At 45.1% G+C, this 18,275-nt stretch overlaps 1 protein-coding gene across 1 annotated transcript in view; it reads right to left on the bottom strand.

Annotated features, from left to right (window-relative positions):
* tbc1d9 (TBC1 domain family, member 9 (with GRAM domain)) overlaps positions 1 to 16,838 on the bottom strand; it is a 70,244-nt gene extending 53,406 nt beyond the window's left edge. Inside the window, exon 1 of the mRNA XM_086009001.1 lies at positions 16,200 to 16,838. Within this exon, the coding sequence (XP_085865127.1) occupies positions 16,200 to 16,320 (121 nt within the window). The 5' untranslated portion in view covers positions 16,321 to 16,838. The remainder of the gene's footprint in view (positions 1 to 16,199) is intronic.
* Positions 16,839 to 18,275: the final 1,437 nt, after the last annotated feature.

The following is an 18,275-nucleotide window of genomic DNA, read 5'->3' as shown; positions in this document are numbered from 1 at the left end:
AGGGTGGAATTAATCCCAGGTCTGGGTGATGAAAACACTGTGGCTAAGCATGCTGAAGAATTATGCAATTGACTTCAATATCCATTAAAACCGAATTATATTTGGTGGTCATTGCATCTAGGAGCTTACAACCAAATATTCCTGCTGGATGCAAAGTTTCTAATGTGTCACAACTTTACCTATAAAAATACTTTTGAGTAATGCTTTCAGGCTTGATTAGCCCAACCAGAATGAGAAAGGGTTAAATGAATTGATAACAGAATAAATGTTAAAATGTTGAATCTTGCAGAACAATCATTATTACACATTGGAGTCTCAGACTGCCCAACATTAAAAAATGCTAACTACAAATCAGAGTCAGTGCTTGGACTGGCCACTAGATGAGATGGGAACGGTCGGACTAAACTTCTCCAATTGCCATTTTGGCATTTATTTCACCCATCTAATTCCTTCTTCATCCCAAACCTCAGATAATCAAGGAGTTTAATTGGGACTTGGAACATTTTGATTCCCCAAGTCAACTCTGACTCAATCTGTTCATAAAAGTGCAGTAACAACCTCCTACAATATGTGGCATTACCTCCAAGCTTAATCTTAGATATTTCACCAGTCAATGGAAATTTATTTTTCAGCAACAACAACTTGTATTTATATAGCACCTTTAATGTAGTAAAACATCCCAAGGCACTTCACATGAACGTTATCAAACAAAATTTGACACCGAGCCACATAAGGAGATATTAGGGTAGGTGACCAAAAGCTTGGTCAAAGATAGATTTTAAGAAGGGACTTAAAGAAAGAGAGGTAGAGAGGCGTAGAAGTTTAAGGAGGAAATTCTAGAGCTTAAGGTCCAGGCAGCTGAAGGTACGGCTACCAACTGTGGAGCGATTCAAATCCAATATGCGCAAGAGGCCAGAATTAGAAGAGTGCAGAGATCTTGGAGGGTTGTAGGACTGGAGGAGGTTACAGAGATAGGGAGGGGCGAGGCCATGGAGGGATTTAAACACAAGGATGAAAATGTTAAAAATCTAGGCATTGATTGGGAGCCAATGTAGGTCAGTCAGCACAGGGTGATGGATGACTGGGACTTGGTGCGAGTTAGGATGGGAGACTGGCCAGGAGAGCATTGGAATAGTCAAGTCTAGAGGTAACTAACGCATGGATGAGGGTTTCAGCAATAGATAAGCTGAGGCGGAGGCGGAGGCGGAAACGAGCGATGTTACGGAGGTGGAAGTAGGCGGTCTTGGTGATGGAGCAGATGTGTGGTCGGAAGCTCACCTCAGGGTCAAACAGGACAGCAAGGTTGCGAACAATTTGATTCAGCCTCAGACAGTGACCAGGGAGAGGGATGGAGTCGATGGATCCCACCCAGCTGGACAATGGAGCAGAGGCATTTGAGTAGGGTGGTGTGGTCAACCATGTCAAAGGATGCAGACAGGTTGAGAAGGGTGAGGAGGGATAATTTACCACAGTCAGTCACATACGATGTAATTTGTGACTTTGATAAGGGCTGTTTCACTGCTGTGGCGGGGCGGAAACCTGATTGGACGGGTTTAAACATGGAGTTGTGGGAAAGATGGGCACGGATTTTAACATAGAAAAATTTTCCATGGGGCTTCACAGAAGCATCAGGCAAAAGGAAAATATGCCAAAGAGGGAGCTATTAAGAGTGGTGACCAAAAGCTTGGTCCAAGAGGTAGATTTTAAGGAGGGTCTTAAAAAAGGGGAGGGAGGTGGAGAGGCAGAGGGGTTTAGGGGGGAAATTTCAGAGCCTGGAGCTTAGATGGCTGGAAGCATGATCAACAATGGTGGGGTGAAGCTGGAATCAGAAGAATGGAGAGTTCTTGGGGGCTGTTGCATAGAGGAAGTTAGAGATAGAAAGGGGGGGACGGTCATTTACAATTGATACTCAAGGATAAGAATTTTAACTTGAGGCATTGGGGAACCAGGACTCAATGTAGGCTAGAAAGGACAGGGGTGATAAGAAAAATAGTTATTTGGTGGAGGTCTACACTTAGATAGATTTCATGTGCATTAAAAAAAAAAGACTTCATACATAAATAAATTAGATAAACTTTAAATCCAAGTATAATCTTAGTTTTCAAAAAATGTATTATTTCATGTTATGGTACTGTAGCACAGCCCATACAGGTACTGTAATACACCTGAACAAATACTTTAATACTTCTCCAGTCAGGCAATGAAATTATATTTGCATTACATCAGCACAAAGATTAACACATAAGAGTTTCTCAGCTCCATTACTTATAATTGTACACTTGCAATATGACCACTGGATATCCCATCAATGGAGGAATAGTGACCTAAAACAAATATGAAAATCTTGAAGACATATGGGCCAGATTTTGCTGAAAAAATAATGGTGCGTGAACGACGCACACGGTTATTAATGCACAATTTGGCTAGCAACTTGTAGCGAGGAAAAGATACCCAGTGAATTGCGAATCGCCACAAGTTGTTGACCAATTTGTGCCATTCCATTAGCTTTGCGAAAACGGCACTTAACCTCCCGTGATCTTAATGAAGTTGCTTCATTTGCACATTAATTGTCCGTTAAACTCACCACAGAAAGTTAAGTTTTGTAAGTAATGGCGTAAGTACCCTTTTAACATGATAATTGCAAACAACTGCCAATCAACCTCACTTGCCCTGAAAGTAAACAATTATAAGTGTAGAGTTTAATTCCTTCAGGTTGTGAATTGTTTTAGAAGGTTTTTAAAATAGCACATTTTGGAATTTTTGAAAAAAAATCTTACTTTTCCTTTGTCTCTTTTTTCCACTCTCCCTTAAGCCAGTTTTTTTTTACTTCTCTATTTCTTATTCTGTACCTGATTTGACATTGAATTCACCCACTGTAATTCACTCTCCTTCTTAGTCCTTCCTCTGTTTATTTCTCAATCCTTTAATCTCATCGGTCAAGGAGATGCACGGTTTGTCCCGTTGTTCCAGATGCCCTGTTGCCCTCGCCATGTCGTTACCAGCTCGCACTTCCAGTAACTTTGTGGACAACATTTTTTTAAAACCTAAACATGCACAAATAAGTCTAACTAACGAGGTGCATCTCGAGCTGCCCCGCTCCAGCAAAATATGGCCTATTGAGTTATACTTCTGTAAGAATTGAAACACGTCATAAACATGGAACATTCATTTTAACACAGGCAACTCTAGTCTTCTTTACACTACTAAACATTCTAAGTGCAATGAGCTAGGCTCTTATCGTTGTGTTTAGGAACAGGAGTAGGCCATTCAGCCCCTCGAGTCTGTTCCGCCATTCAATGAGATCATGGCTGATCTGTATCCTAACTCTATCCACCTGCCTTGGCTCCATTTTTAATCGAGTGAACACCTACTGCTTTTTGTGGGAGAGCGCTCCACACTTCTACCACCCTTTGCATGAAGATCTTCTTTCCTGAATGGCCTGGTTCTGATTGAGGTTACGTCCTCTTGTCCTAGACGCCCCCACCAGTGGAAAAAGTTTCTCTCTATCTACCCTATCAATTCCTTTCAAAATCCTAAAAGCCTCAATCAAATCACCCCTTACCCTTCCATATTCCAGGGAACACAAGCCTAGATTATGTAATCTCTCCTCATAATCTAACCCTTGGAGCCCTGGTAACATTCTAGTGAATCTGCGCTTGCCTCTTTCCTTTAAAGCTAGGGTAAATTGTATTCCAAATATGTCAGCATATAAACTTCCAAGAATTTCCAAAATGCAAGGACTCCAAGAGATGTTGGGCTCTAAATGCTTTCCCAGTGTCATTGCAGAATATTGATCCTGTCAGATAGATGATGACTTAGCAACAGAGCCAGCAAGAACTATCCCGTTAAGCAATCCCTTAGAAATAGATCAGATCCAATCTCAGTTCCCAGCACAACAAGGCATCAGGCTACTCTATATACAAAGACCATTTCTTTCCAGCCTAATGAAGAATGTTTTAAGATTAGTCTGTAACACATTGTGTATGTATTAGCAGTCTTTAACCTCTGCACTATGAAATATGTTTTTCTAACTCATTTGCAGGATAAAAATGATTTTACTGTAGGTACAGTTTCAAAAGATCTAGAACAAGGTGAAATCGTTTCATTTCAGGATAAATGAAGACTTATACTGTGAACTGGGCACTTTGAAACCTAGCTTAAAAATGTGTCCCGAAGGCTTCTGGTACAGCAGAGTATAAGCTGATGTTTTAGAGAAAAGGCTTAAGATAAAGAATGTAATAGAGGCGTGCAGTGCCAAACATTCTGTAGCCAAGATCCACTTTTGTGTGAATCTGTTCTCAACTGGTGAAAAACTACCTCCACGTACAAATCAATAATGCATATGGATAAGCTATCCAATTCCATAAGCACTGTTATAAAAATCTTAAATTCTTACTACTGCATAATTTGGACCTTAGGAGTACAACTGAACAGGTGATCGGAGAGAATGGAAGTGTAATAATGCATGCACAACACCAGCATCCATAGTGCCTGGAGACAAGTGCCACTGGTAAAAGGTTGGTTAGAAAGTCTCTCTGGGGCTCCATTTACACTTTGCTGACAGGAGTGTCATAATAATATGAATGGAAATTATTGTACACCTACCAAAGGTTCCAAGTGTGAAAACAAAGTCTCAAAAATCATAGAAATCAGTAGAGGTAGAGTTTGTTTAATTTGAGCAGGTTGGGCATTAAATCAGTAACAAGATTAGGACAGAATGAGGTAATTTTTCATCTTCACCATTTGGGCCTAAATCTGGAATTTAGAACTAGCCTGATTTAAATTTTTTCTAATTTCAACAGGATGAAAATCGAGCGAGTTCTACAACATATGGCTGATCCACTCCATTAAATTACCACCCAGGCGTGAAGATGAAAATTTACCCCCAAATTATTTTAAACTAGCTGGAGTGCCCGGCGGTGCTGAGGGTTTTTTGAGGGGATGTTGTTATGAAAAAAGTAGCGCAGAGAGAGGGGGGAGGGAGGAGGAGAGAGAGAGAGAGAGGGGGGGGAGGAGAGAGAGAGGGGGGGAAGCAGAGAGAGGGGGGGGGAAAGAGGAGAGAGAGGGGGGAGGGGGAGGAGAAAGAAAGAAAGAAAGAAAGAAGACTGGGGGGGGGAGAAGAGAGAGAGAGAGAGAGAGAGAGAGAGAGAGAGAGAGAGAGAGAGAGAGAGCGCAACAACTAGACCTACTCGACAAATACTGCCAAAATTGGGCTCTAACAGTAAATCTAAAGAAAACCAACATCATGATTTTTCAAAAAAGGCCCAGATGTCAGGAAAACAAATACCAGTTTACCCTCAGTGATACCACTATAGGACACACTATGAGCTACACCTACCTTGGTCTAACTATTACAGCATCAGGGAGCTTCAGCATAACAGTGAATGCACTAAAAGAAAAAGCCCGAAGAGCCCTATATGCAATAAAAAGAAAATTCTACAACATCCAAATCCCAATCAAAATCTGGCTCAAAATATTTGACAGCATAATCCTGCCCATTGCACTGTACGGTAGTGAAGTATGGGGCCCGCTAAATCACCAAAGCTACACTAAATGGGAAAAACACACAATAGAAGCCCTACATGCAGAATTCTGCCGAAGCATCCTTCGCATCCAAAGAAAAACGCCAACAAATGCATGCAGAGCCGAACTAGGCAGATACCCACTGATAATAAACATCCAAAAACGAGCACTAAACTTCCTAAATCACCTCAAATCTAGCTCCCCAGACACCCTTCATTTCAAAGCCTTTCAGACCCAAGAGCTAAACCCAGAAAAGAGTCCCCTGAGTCAGCTGCTACTGAAACTAAGTACTCAGCCGGACCCTGACCAGCCCCAGACCAACACAGCCGTCCAAACACCAATCCGAGTGAAACAAATCATTAAACAATGCAAAGAAACCTACCTGGAACATTGGAACAAAATAACCGAAAGCCAAAGCAGATTAGAATGTTACCGGGCCCTAAAAAGAGAATATAAACTGGCAGACTACCTCACGACCATCAGAGGCACAAAACAGAGACAGACCCTCACCAGGTACAGACTAAGCGACCACCAACTGGAAATTGAAAAAGACAGATACAAGAAATCCTGGCAGCCTAGAGAGAATAGAATATGCGATCAATGTCTGGCCGGCGAGGTTGAAACAGAAATGCATTTCCTCCTAAAATGCGAAAAATTCAACACATCAAGAAACATATTATTCAACAAGCTAAGCCAAACAACCCCAGATTTCAAGGAATTGGATGACCTGTCAAAATTGAGATTCGTCCTAGGAGAAGGAGACAGACCATACCTTGGGGCCAAATATGTAACAACATGTCACAACCTGAGGACTGTTTAAAATTAAGACTGTTTAAAATTAATATTGAACGTACCAAATGAAGTAGAAAGACTGTTTAAAATTAATATTGTTTAAAAGTAATATTGTATGTACCCAACAAATGTCAAATCGATTGACACCTACAGAATGTTGGAAAACTGTACCTTTTTGCTATGTAAGCTTTGGCAATATGGTTCTCTGTAAACTTTCATGCCAATAAAGCATTTGAATTGAATTGAATTGAATTGAATGGAATGAGAGAGAGAGAGAGAGAGAGAGAGAGAGAGAGAGAGAGACCGGCGCTCACCTGCTGGCTTCCCTCTTCCCACGGGCTTTGCGGGGAAGAGAGAGAGACTGGGGGGGGGGGGGGGGGGAAGAGAAAAGAGAGTGTGCTCGCTTCCGTCTCCCCCGGGCTGCGCGGGGAAGAGAGAGCTTGGAGGCGGGCAGCCGGCGTCGCAGAATGTGAGAGAGGCCTGGGCCCGCTTGCCGGGGTAACCCTCCTCTCTCCCCCCGCCGCCCTCCTGAGCGGCTACAGGCTGCGAGAGGGGCCCGGACCCAGTTGCCGGGGTAACGCTGCTCCCCCGCCCTCCTGAGCGGCTACAGAATGAGAGGCCCAGGCCCGGTTGCCGGGGTAACCCTCCTCCCCCCCCCACCCCCGCCCTCCTGAGGGGCTACAGGCTGTGAGAGAGGCCCAGGCTCGGGCCCGGTTGCCGAGGAAACCTTTGCCCATCTGAACTCGCTCCCAAAATCCCCTGCACACACACACACACAAAGTGGGAAAAATAAACCAATAGTTAGGAATCAAGACGGCCACCACTCACCTCAGCTCAGAAGGATTAGGCCCGCCCACACACGCAATGAAACGCCCCCCGTGACGCACCGATTGGTCAACCATCAGGTCACTCAACTGTAGGATTGGTCAACCATCACGTCAGTCAACGCTATCCCCTGTACGATTGGTTAACCATCATGTCACTCAACGCTAATGAGCGGAGTTGTCCGTTTTTTGTATAGTGTCCGAACAATTTTTGTCTGACCAAAAAGTAAATACGCCTATTAGACTCCCCTAATGATAAGCTTTCTTTTGATAGAACATGTGTGTAGGTACGCTCTATAACTTTGAGTGTATAGCGGACAGACAAACAGACAAACCAACTCTATATATATATATATTTATAGAGAGAGAAGATTCGGCCAAGAGAAGTGCTGTTAGGATGGTAGAAGAAACACCTTGGGGGCGATTTTCCTGGAGCTGTCAGGCGGGCTTTCAGGCGCGGGGGGGGGGGGGGGGGGGGGGAAGGTCGCAAAAATATGGGGTCGCGACCACCCCCCCGCCTGATTCCCCGCCCCATCCGCTTTTTACCCAGGCGTTTCTGTCCGACCCGAATCAGTCCCGCCCGCAGCAGGCGGGACTGGTCTTCAGGCACCTTAATCACCAATAATTGGCATCTATAATGCCATTTTAAGGGACCCTTGCTATTTTCAGCCTTTTCCCACGTTAAACACACCTGGTGGGAACCCCGCTGATGGAACACAGAAACACAGAAGATAGGAGCAGGAGTAGGCCATTCGGCCCTTCGAGCCGGCTCCGCCATTCAACGAGATCATGGCTGATCATCCAAAACCTAGCACCCGGTCCCTACACCGACAGCCATCCCACCCAAGCCCTATCCCCGTAACCCCACGTATTTAATCCCCCCTAACACTAAGGGTCAATTTTTTTATCATGGCCAATCAACCTAACCCGCACATCTTTGGACTGTGGGAGGAAACCGGAGCACCCGGAGGAAACCCACGCAAACACGGGGAGAATGTGCAAACTCCACACAGACAGTCACCTGAGGCCGGATTTGAACCCGGGTCCCTGGCGCTGTGAGGCAACAGTGCTAACCACTATGCCACCGTGCTGCCCTATGGCATGGCGTGAACAATGTCGGATTGCTGACTATCAGCTGCAGGTCAATCAGGAAAGAAGAGATTAAATCAGACATCATTTGTAGGTTGCAGGACCTTGTTTCAGGCTTGGGGCAACTTGTTCCAGGCTTAGGCACAGCTCTGGAAGGTTGGAGCCTCACACACTTCTCCAGTGTGAGCTCTTGGGAAACCCCTCTCGCCACCCTCACTCAGCGCTTCCTCAACGGAGGCATCTACCAGAAGCATGGGAGGCCTTTTTTTCCTTCCCTTCTTGGCATTAGAGGATCTCCAGCAGCAGAGGCGGCAGCAGCAGATCCAGCAACAGCAGCAGCACCAGCAAGAGTGACAGGCTGCGGCTCACCCACCTAAGGCAGCACAGGCCAGAAGGCCGCCGGCGCAGGAGATACCCCCCAAACAGGGTCTACAGGCACAGGGTCAGCTACCTCAACATGACTGAGCAGCAGTGCCAAAGGCGGCTCCGACTTTCGCGAGAGGTAGTGACTGACATCTGCGCAATGCTGCAGCAAGACCTGGAGCCAAGAGCACCATGTCGACACTCCTTACCAGTGGCCGTCAAAGTCACCACCGCACTCAACTTTTTTGCTTCAGGCTCCTTCCAGGGATCAGCAGCAGACATCAGCGGCATCTCCCAGGCGGCCGCACACACTTGCATCACGCAGGTAACTGATGCCCTCTTTGCCCTCGCACACAATCACATCCGTTTCACCAGGGATCGTGCAAGTGTGAGGGCGCAAGCGCTTGGATCAGCTCATCTGGCAGACTTTCCAAGGGTGCAGGGCGTCATTGACTGCACACGTGGCCCTTAGGGCACCCCATCGCAATCCAGGAGTTTTTGTCAACCGCAAGGGCTTCCACTCCCTTAACGTTCAGCTCGTGTGTGACCACCAGAAGGAGATTTTGCATGTTTGTGCCAAGTACCCTGGCAGCTGCCATGACTCCCTCATACTGCGCCAGTCTACTGTGCCTCCGCTATTCAGGCCGCCAGATGAACTTCAGGGATGGCTACTTGGAGACAAGGGCTCTCCCCTGCGGACTTGGCTAATGACGCCGTTGAGGAGACCAACCAACGAAGCTGAGGAGCGCTACAACTCCAGCCACATTTCCACCAGATGCATTATCGAGCAAACCATCGGATTGCTGAAGATGCACTTCAGATGCCTGGATAGATCAGGTGGAGCCCTACAGTACTCAGCAGCCAGGGTCTCCAAAATCGTCGTGGTTTGCTGTGTACTTCACAACATGGCACAGCGTCGTGGCTTGCAGATTCCTCAGGACCAAGTGGCTCCTCACAGACCCGCCTCGGATGATGATGATGCTGAGGAGGAGGGCGGCAAAAACGACCATCCTGCAGAGGCCCATCAACCAGCGAGAACATTGCTGCCCGGGATGCAAGCAACGCACTCATCCTGTCCAGATTTGCTTAGCCTAGTACATCAAACACTGTAGCCTCGCTGCTTCTTACCTGAGCATGGACAATGGCCAAACCCTGCGCATTCCTACCTATTTGACCAGCATCCTGACAACTGCAAGTAATTCTAAGGCCTCAATGTGAAATCCCCATTCGCCAAATGACACACGCCACAACTGCAGCAGTTGCCATCAGATTTTTTATAAACAAGATACTGATGACATAACTATATACAAAACTTTTCACCCAAATGACTACCCTTGTGACTATTTGTGCTTTATTTTTCTCTTACGCGTGCTCCTATGTAGTGGTTCCCCTGTGGCTTCAGCAGATGTGGAGGCCCCTTGCTGACTTTCCTGCTGCTCCTGTGTCGACACCTTTGGCGGGCGTCCTCTGGGGTGGCGAGCCCGTGAGGGCTCGCCAGCAGTCTGCTGCTCCTGCGGCTGTGCAGGGGTTGAGACACCTATCTCACTTGGGTGTGGACTCCGGCGGGGCTCTGACGTGGCATGGAAGTGTGAGCGCGTGAAGAGGAGCCCCACTTCCTTGAGGTGTGCCAACAACCTCCCTCTCATGGGTCAGGTCCCCCTCAGCGCCTGCAAGTGGCTGGAGAGCACCTTGCTGCACATCAGGGGGGCCATGGGGACCTGTATCTACAATGGCAGTCCTACTCAGAAGGACTTCCATGAAGGTCTGGTTTCTGTGTTCAAAAGATGCCCATCGCTCCTCAAGAGATGTCATTCTATTCTGAACACTCACCGTGTTTTCCATACCCTGGCGACTAAGCTCCTCCACGGCCGTAGCCCTCCTTTCCTCGGCCGTAGCCCGCCTTACCACGGAGGTAGCCATCCTTTCCATGGTGATGCGTTCATGCGCCAATGACTCCACTAAGGCTCTGCTCATGTTCGCTATGGACTCCTCCATTTGCTCCACACTCGCAGCGACCCTGGAGACAAAACCTGCCAGAGACTCCTGCATCTGTGCATGGAGATCCATCACCTCTTCTCTTGCGGATGGACCCAGAGATAGAGGGTCGACATGCAGCTGAGCTGAGCTGGCAGAGGCCTGCGCCCTCCGACGAGGACTCTCCACTGCTGTCCCTGTCTCCACAATCTGCTGATGCTCACTTGTGAGCTGTGAAACACCAGGTGACAACACTACTCTATGTCCCAAAGGTCCCCCCGAGGTGTGAGTGTCTGCGCTGGTGCTGGGAGTGCTTACTTCTGCTGACGCTGCACCCTCAGAAGTTGGAGCTTCCTCGGAGGAATCTCGCTGCTCAGCCTCTTCCTCCTCCACAGTGGGGACGGGGGCTCTGGATGGTCCTGTGGGGGAGTAAAGGAAAGAGTTAGAGATGTGATGCCAAGGTTACATGCACATTGGATTTTGCAGATGTTCATAAGTCCAAATGATGTAGCTTCAGAATCATAACAGCGACTCATGCTATGTCAATGAGAGAGATGGAAAACTATTCTGTCACCAGCTTGCGGGACTGCCCGTCTCTCCTTCCCCAACATCTGCAGCCACATTAGCCCTGACAATTTCCAGCACTCCTTCCTCCCAGGGGGTCAGGTGGGCTATTGAGGGTGGGCCTCCTCCAGTCCTGGCTCGCTCTCTGTTGTTGTGAGCTCTCTTTTCCTGCAATGAGGGAGACGAGTGGAGTTTGACTGACAATGAAGGAGTGAGTGTAGAGATTGCATAGCATAGATACTTAAGAGGGAGACAAAGATGGTGTGAGACTGCAAGACCAAGGGCCCTCCCTGTGTGTTGTCAGTTGTGTTCAAAGCATCAGAGTGAGAGGAGGTGTGAGGGCTGCATGGTGGAATAGTTATGTGAATGTGAGCATAGAGAGAGGGAATGGGTAAGGGTGCATGGATGTGACTGTGAAGTGGGATGTGGAGGAAGAGAGTGCTAAAGCTGAGTGCTGGTGGGGAAAGGCAATGGGGATCAGTTTGAGGGTGATGGAAACTTCATACTTACTTTTCCTGTACGGTGAAGGTCATGGAATCGTTTCCGATACTGTATCCAGGTTCTTCTGGTGACTCCCAGCGAGTTGACATCTGCTGACACCTGCATCCATGCAGCCTTGGTCTCAGTGGGAGGCCTCTTCCTCCCTGACCTAGGGAAGAAGACCTACCTGTGGGCCCTCACCCCATCCAATAACGCCTGCAGTGAAGCCTCGTCGAATTTGGAGGCAGCTCGGGGCCTGGCACTGGCCACAGCTGCTGCAGGCTCCTCTGCCATCCTGTATGGTTCGTTTGGAAGCCTGCAGAGGAAGCAATGCTTGCTGTGGACCTTAAAAGCACCACGAATGATGACATCATACTGTGCGACTTTCTGACTGGAAATAGTCAATTAGCAAGGGTTCCCACACGCTGGAAATGAATTGGCCAATTGAGGGAAAATTGCATCAATCTGGCAGACCCATTTAGATTCGTGTGGGAACCCCGACATTCGGGGAACCCGACAATTCCCCACACTTGCAGGAAAATCACCCCCCTTGTCTTCACAAAAGGTGAGCATGAAACTGTTCTCTTTAATTTAGGGCCAATTTTTCAACTGCCTCAAACATAAAGCTATACGTTTTGCATGGGTTAGGCAGAATCCATGAAGTCAAGCTCTTGTCAAATTCACTGAATTTTACATAAATTTTAGGAAAGATTCATTAAATACAGGGGTTCCCTGACTTGGCTGAACGTCACACACTCCACACAAAATGTACATCTCAGGAGTCTTTGAATTACTCAGCTAACATCTCATAATTCTATAGAACATAAAGGCAATCAAGGCTACATCTCAACTTGAGAAATTCTTCTAAAAACAAAGGTTTCAGAATTCATGCACATTTCATATATTCGTATTTCCTTCGTGCTGAAATAATTACGAACCCTGGACACATCCTAAACACTGCTGTTGAAACAAAGTTGTTGAACTTAGAAGTGGCACCAATTCACAGGAGTTTGGAAAAAGTCCTTGAAAATCTTTACTTTTTATACTGAAGGCCTATTATACTTCACTGTTAGTTGTCTTTATTGCATTAATATCTATAACATTAAAAACTTACATCTGTGCATACTTGTCAACTATTCCACTTTAAATTCATATGTCCACATTTAACAGAAACTGCCTGTGTAAATATATCACGCTGTAATTACAGCCTGTCACCAGTGGTGGTACTGTAGCACCTCAGTTTTGCTATTTGATTGTAAATAATATCAAATCCAAGTATTATATGAAGGTATGGACAGCATAACTTTAAATAAGGACTGAATTACAACTGCTCCAATTATCCCAGCCCCGTAACTCAGCTTCACCTTAAGACTACATTTGGCCTGGACTCCCTATGTGCAACATCACAGAAGATTGACTAGTATTTAATTAAACATGTTGCTATAAAAGAAAATGCAGGAGAAACGTGTATTTCTATCTTTGGTTTGTAGTACAAACATTTTGAAGTCTAATTATACAATTTTATTTGGAAATTTTAAAATGCTTTCATTGTAAGTGCTCAGCCTGCCACCTCCCTAGTTCAGTAAGGTGCAAGGTTGAATCTGAAAAAAGGAAACTAGAATGCCAGCATGACCAATAGAAAGCACTGTAAATCAGCAACACAATGAAAGAAACTTTCATCTAAGCTACTGAGAATCGCTTTGATTCCATTTGTGCTCTGTTCCTGGATTCGGTGTTTCAGTTCCTTTATTGCTGTTACACCAGTAGTTTACAATAGTATGATGCTCTTCGATCAAGAGTGAACAAGCGTTTTTGTTTCTGTGGGCCACAAAGATGCATACCAATATAAAGCTTAAATCTATGCTTCATTACTTTACATATACAGGAAACTCTCGATTTACCGGCACCTAAATAACTGGAGATCTCTGTTAACTGGCAAAATTCAGGAGTAGGTTCAGGTAAGTTTTACTTCATATTAGTGGTTGTTCCTGGATCTGTGGCTGTGTAACCGGGGTTCCTGCACCTGTTGCTAAGCAACAGGGATGCCTGGATCTTGTGGCCAGGGTTCCTGCACCTGTTGCTAAGCAACAGGGACGCCTGGATCTGTGGCCATGTACGGGGCTCTCGTACCTTTTACTATATCTCTCTGTAATCCGGACTTTTTGATAAACCGGCACATATATACACACATTTTATATATATAGATAGTATCTCTCAGTGCTGCTCTTGGTGTACTAATTCAGGATTTATCTATCAATGAGGTAACAGAGCTAAAACAACAAATTCCAAATCTTCAAACACACAAAGCTCAAACAGGACAATGCATAGAATAAGAAATGCTAGTAATTAATACTGAGCTGCTTGGACATCTAGGGCCAGATTGTCAGAGCTCAGTGGGGGCAGAAATAGCTTACATCTGCAGTTTCGACACTCAGCTGCAGATTATCCACTAACAAAGTATGCAGCATGCCGAGACGTTAAGTGCTTTCCTCGGGTTGGATGGCTTTGGATTGGCTTCCCACCAGAATTAATATACAGTCATTAAAATGAATGCAGCCAGTCCCAGACTGCAGGATCAGTGATGTCACTAAAGTAGCCTAGAGGGAGATCTAAGATGGTAGGTTTCTGTCAGGGTGAGAAGGTTATATTTATTTTTAAACAGCAAGGAATATATTACACATTATATCGTTTTTACACAGACATTGAGCAAGAAGTACAGTATAACTTGAAATTGTATAGTACCTTTATTTAAACAAATAAAACTATTTATTACTTTCTAGAAAAGACTGTTCATTTTACAGGCTATTTCCAGGCTTATGGAGACTGACTCCAGGGTTCCACTTCGGTCTTCAGTGATGCAGACTTCACAGACATATGTGCCCTGGAGCAGCTCCACTGATTTTCATTGGAGCTGACACTTTGGCAGCTCATAGCTGATCCAGAGCTGGCTGACACTAGAAAAACAATATCTGTCCCCATGAATCTGAAAACTGTCTGTAAAATGGTCAAGATAATTTTTTAGCAGGTGATAATTTTAAAAAATGTATTTTGAACAAAAATAAAAATCACACGAGCCTTTTCTCCTTCAAGGCATTTACCAGGAAAAGAGCAGAGGGAACTTTACTTTGCATCTGGCCATACAATGCTTGAACTGGCATTGTTTGATGTTAATATGGGATACCAGAAGCAGAAGGGTTCTAATCACCAGCAGGTACATCACTACCTTTAAATAAGTCCTCCAAAAATTATTTTTTTTTGCTTTAAAATTATTTACATCAGGAGATGCCAATTCTTATTCTGGATTTCTCTTTTCTCATATTCTCATTCATTAGATTAAACACTGCATTAACAATAACATTTAGAAAGGTTTTATAAAACAATACGAATTGCTAAGATTAAAAATATCCATTAAATCAGGATGCCCTGTTGTTCCATCTCTACATTCATTGGTTCCGAGACACAGAAATAGCTTTGATCACATGACAAGAAACAAGGTTGCTTTGATTACACAGGAAGCAAAGCTTTTGTCTAGGATGCCCTTGGGATGAAAGCCTGCAGTACTAAGAGCCTTACAGTCTGTAGCAAAGCTCTGTAAAACCACACTTACAAAATCTGCAGCATTTACCAATGAAAAAATACAGTACTATAATAAACAGCCTGCAGGGGGTTTATTTACAGGTAGCATTGAACCCCCACAACAATGTTTTCAACAGCACAATCTTCATATGCAGATATTTAAATGAAAATCTATTGTTAAAACATGTCAAAAATAACCCAGTGAAACAGAAGAGATCAACTAAGCGAAATGGGAGACAGTTGTGTAAATTATGCCATACTGGAGGAACAATACCGTCAAAGGGAATATGGGGTATTTTAACTAACAGATATTGCTTGCATTTCTGAACGAACCTCGTTTCCAATGGATTGAATTCTACTACTGTAAAAATACCAAGAGAAAGTGATGTTTTTCCCAGAGAAAACTGATCAAAGCAAAATTCTTAGGAGACTGCTGTATACAGCAATTCTCCCATTATTTTTCAGACTTAAATGTCACTCAATGAAATTCAAGACATTTTACAGTATTTCACAAATTAAAGGACACAAAGAGTGGGTCTCAGCTCACTCTGATTAGATAATGAAATTGATCATTTTTACTCCAAGAGCTAAACAAATCTTGTGATTTACAGTACAGATCTTAACTGGAGGTGATGAATTGACAGATTTTGGAGAAAACTGAACAAAACTTTAGGTGCCCTGTAACTGGAATACTCCAAGATTTACATTTAAATTGGTCATTTGCAGCCATATCATAGTAAAATTATGTCGCCTAATCAAAAAGACGGGTGAACGATGCATGCAATACCCAGGCGGCTACATTACGTTGACATCTAAAAGATTCTGTTCCTTTCCCTCCCCAGAAAGTACAGACGTCCTAAATCCAACATAAATGATCAATTCACAGCAATTAACGTTGAACCGCACAGAACTCAAATGCACACTTGGAACACGTTTGCATTGCATTCCCGTCAATATTTTTTTTTTTTTTTTTAAAAGACACAGCAGATTTTCAGTTTTCACTGGTCGCCTTACCAGCCAGCCCTCCGCCCCCTTCACCGTGCCCCTTTCTCCTCTGCAGCACGAAGTACGGGTTGGCTCTCTCCGTCACCCACAGCGCGTTGGCCAGCAGCACTTCTTCGGGATTGAGCCACATCGCTGGCGGCAGCAACGGCGAAAAAAGAAAATGGGCGAGCAGGATAAATCTCAGCGGCGGGAGCCTGGGCACCGCGAGACACTAGCCGACCTGCGACAACCGCAGCATCATCGAAAACACCGCCGAATAGAGCTCCCCTCACACAGCGACCAGGGGAGGGCGTCCCTCCCTCAACTACAAACACGCGTGTGTGTGTATATATATATTAAATAAACACAACCCCGATTAAAAATGTCTAAATTGCTGTCGCAAAATTACAAAAAAAAGGCATTTAGTCACAACAGATGTTGTCAGCAGCCGAACGATAAAATCACCTAACCCGAGTCAAACACACGACTGCGTCCTAGCACGGTGTTATTGTTACGTCATGACGTAAACCGACGCGCCTGTGGAATAAAAACAACCGAATTCGAACTCCGCGGTTGTTCAAAAACTAAAAACCAAACGGGACGGAGGAAGGAGGGAACGCACGCGCGAGGCGGTCTCGCGCGGCGCCCGTTGTGTCGCTGCCGCTGCTGTTAGAATGGGACAGGCGCCAGCGGCTGATTCACCTCTCCTCGAGAATGTCAACAGCGGCGTCACCGTCACGTTACGTTGTCAGTCAGCACCGCCCTGACTCTCACCATGGCCTCTTACATCAACCACCCGTGCTATTGTTCGGCAGCTTCTGTCAAGGGTGGCAGACGATGCATTTCGCAAATTACCCGCTTCACAGGCACCGCAGAAACCGCCGTGAATGCACCGATCCTGCTAAATGCCGCAGAAGGCAACTGATCCAGAAGGCGCAAGCGAAAAATACACACTGCGGTTCCCTCAGCACCTGAATAGCGAAAAGGCAGCTTAACCTTGTGGGCGCAGACCATTTTTATGCACCTAGGATAGATAACGTGAGGTTGGATGGGTATTAAAGTTTCGCCTCATATGCTGCTTTTTGAGGGTTGGGGTACAAAACAAGTTGGCAGAACCTTTCCTCGGGAGCTTACAATTGCATGGGTTGGTTATATAACCTGGCAGAGCTGATTTGGAAAGGAACCAAGTGCCCCTCCTGCATATCTCATCTTCCCCAACATCTTTCAGGCAATGTGTTCAGGAGACTGGCCAGCTGCAATAGATTTAAAGATGCCATCCAATAATGCCATTGCCATTATCAAGTTCAATTTTCAAGGTTGAAAATACTAGTACAGAGTGCTGCTCTTTGGCTTTTCATTGGCAAGATGCATCTCTGGATGCATAACTGCCTCAAAAAATTCCTTACTGAGAAACTGCTTAGCTGGGCATCAGGGGTACAGTACCTACCATTGCATAAGTACAGTTTCATTATCCACCTATCTAGAACCAAAGCAGAAAATTACATTTGCAGGTGTTTTGTTTCTCACTTCCCTGGAAAAAGTCATCTTGCTGCCAGAGATTGCTGTCTCCTCTTCACAGCATTATGGTAGAACACTACCTTTCTTAGTCTATTGGTGAAGCCATCTGTGTGTATGTCTGCATCCTCATTGGTGTCCGAACCATGGGGTAACATTTTCAGCACGACAGGTAGAGAGTTGACAGCCAATGCTCTCAGTTGCTTGGGATCCACTTTCATGAATGGGAGATACAGTAATCCATATTCTGGATTTGGGGTTACCCAACAATAGACATTCATATCATTGGACACCAATCACCAATCTCTGCACTTCCGGTTAAAACAATAACAACTTGTATTTATATAGCGCCTTTAACGTAGTAAAACGTCCCATGGTGCTGCACAGGAGTGAAATGTTAAGGACTGAAAACAAGTCAGCTTGGATACTAGATGGTCTTTCTATTTTGTTTCTGTAAGCATTCACCCTATTACCCAGGGTATTACAGAAGATCAGACCAGAAAGGACAAAGGTGATTCTGATAACCCTCTCCTGAATTCAATATTCCATAAGAGAGATGTTGGCCTGGATTTTCCTTGGTAAAACCACCTG

The sequence above is a fragment of the Somniosus microcephalus genome, chromosome 2 (assembly GCF_052327205.1).
Source record: "Somniosus microcephalus isolate GS21.2 chromosome 2, FLI_Smic_1.0, whole genome shotgun sequence".
Taxonomy (NCBI): Eukaryota; Metazoa; Chordata; class Chondrichthyes; order Squaliformes; family Somniosidae; genus Somniosus; species Somniosus microcephalus.
Note: the sequence above shows the minus strand (reverse complement) of the source record. Positions and strands in the feature narration are given on the sequence as shown.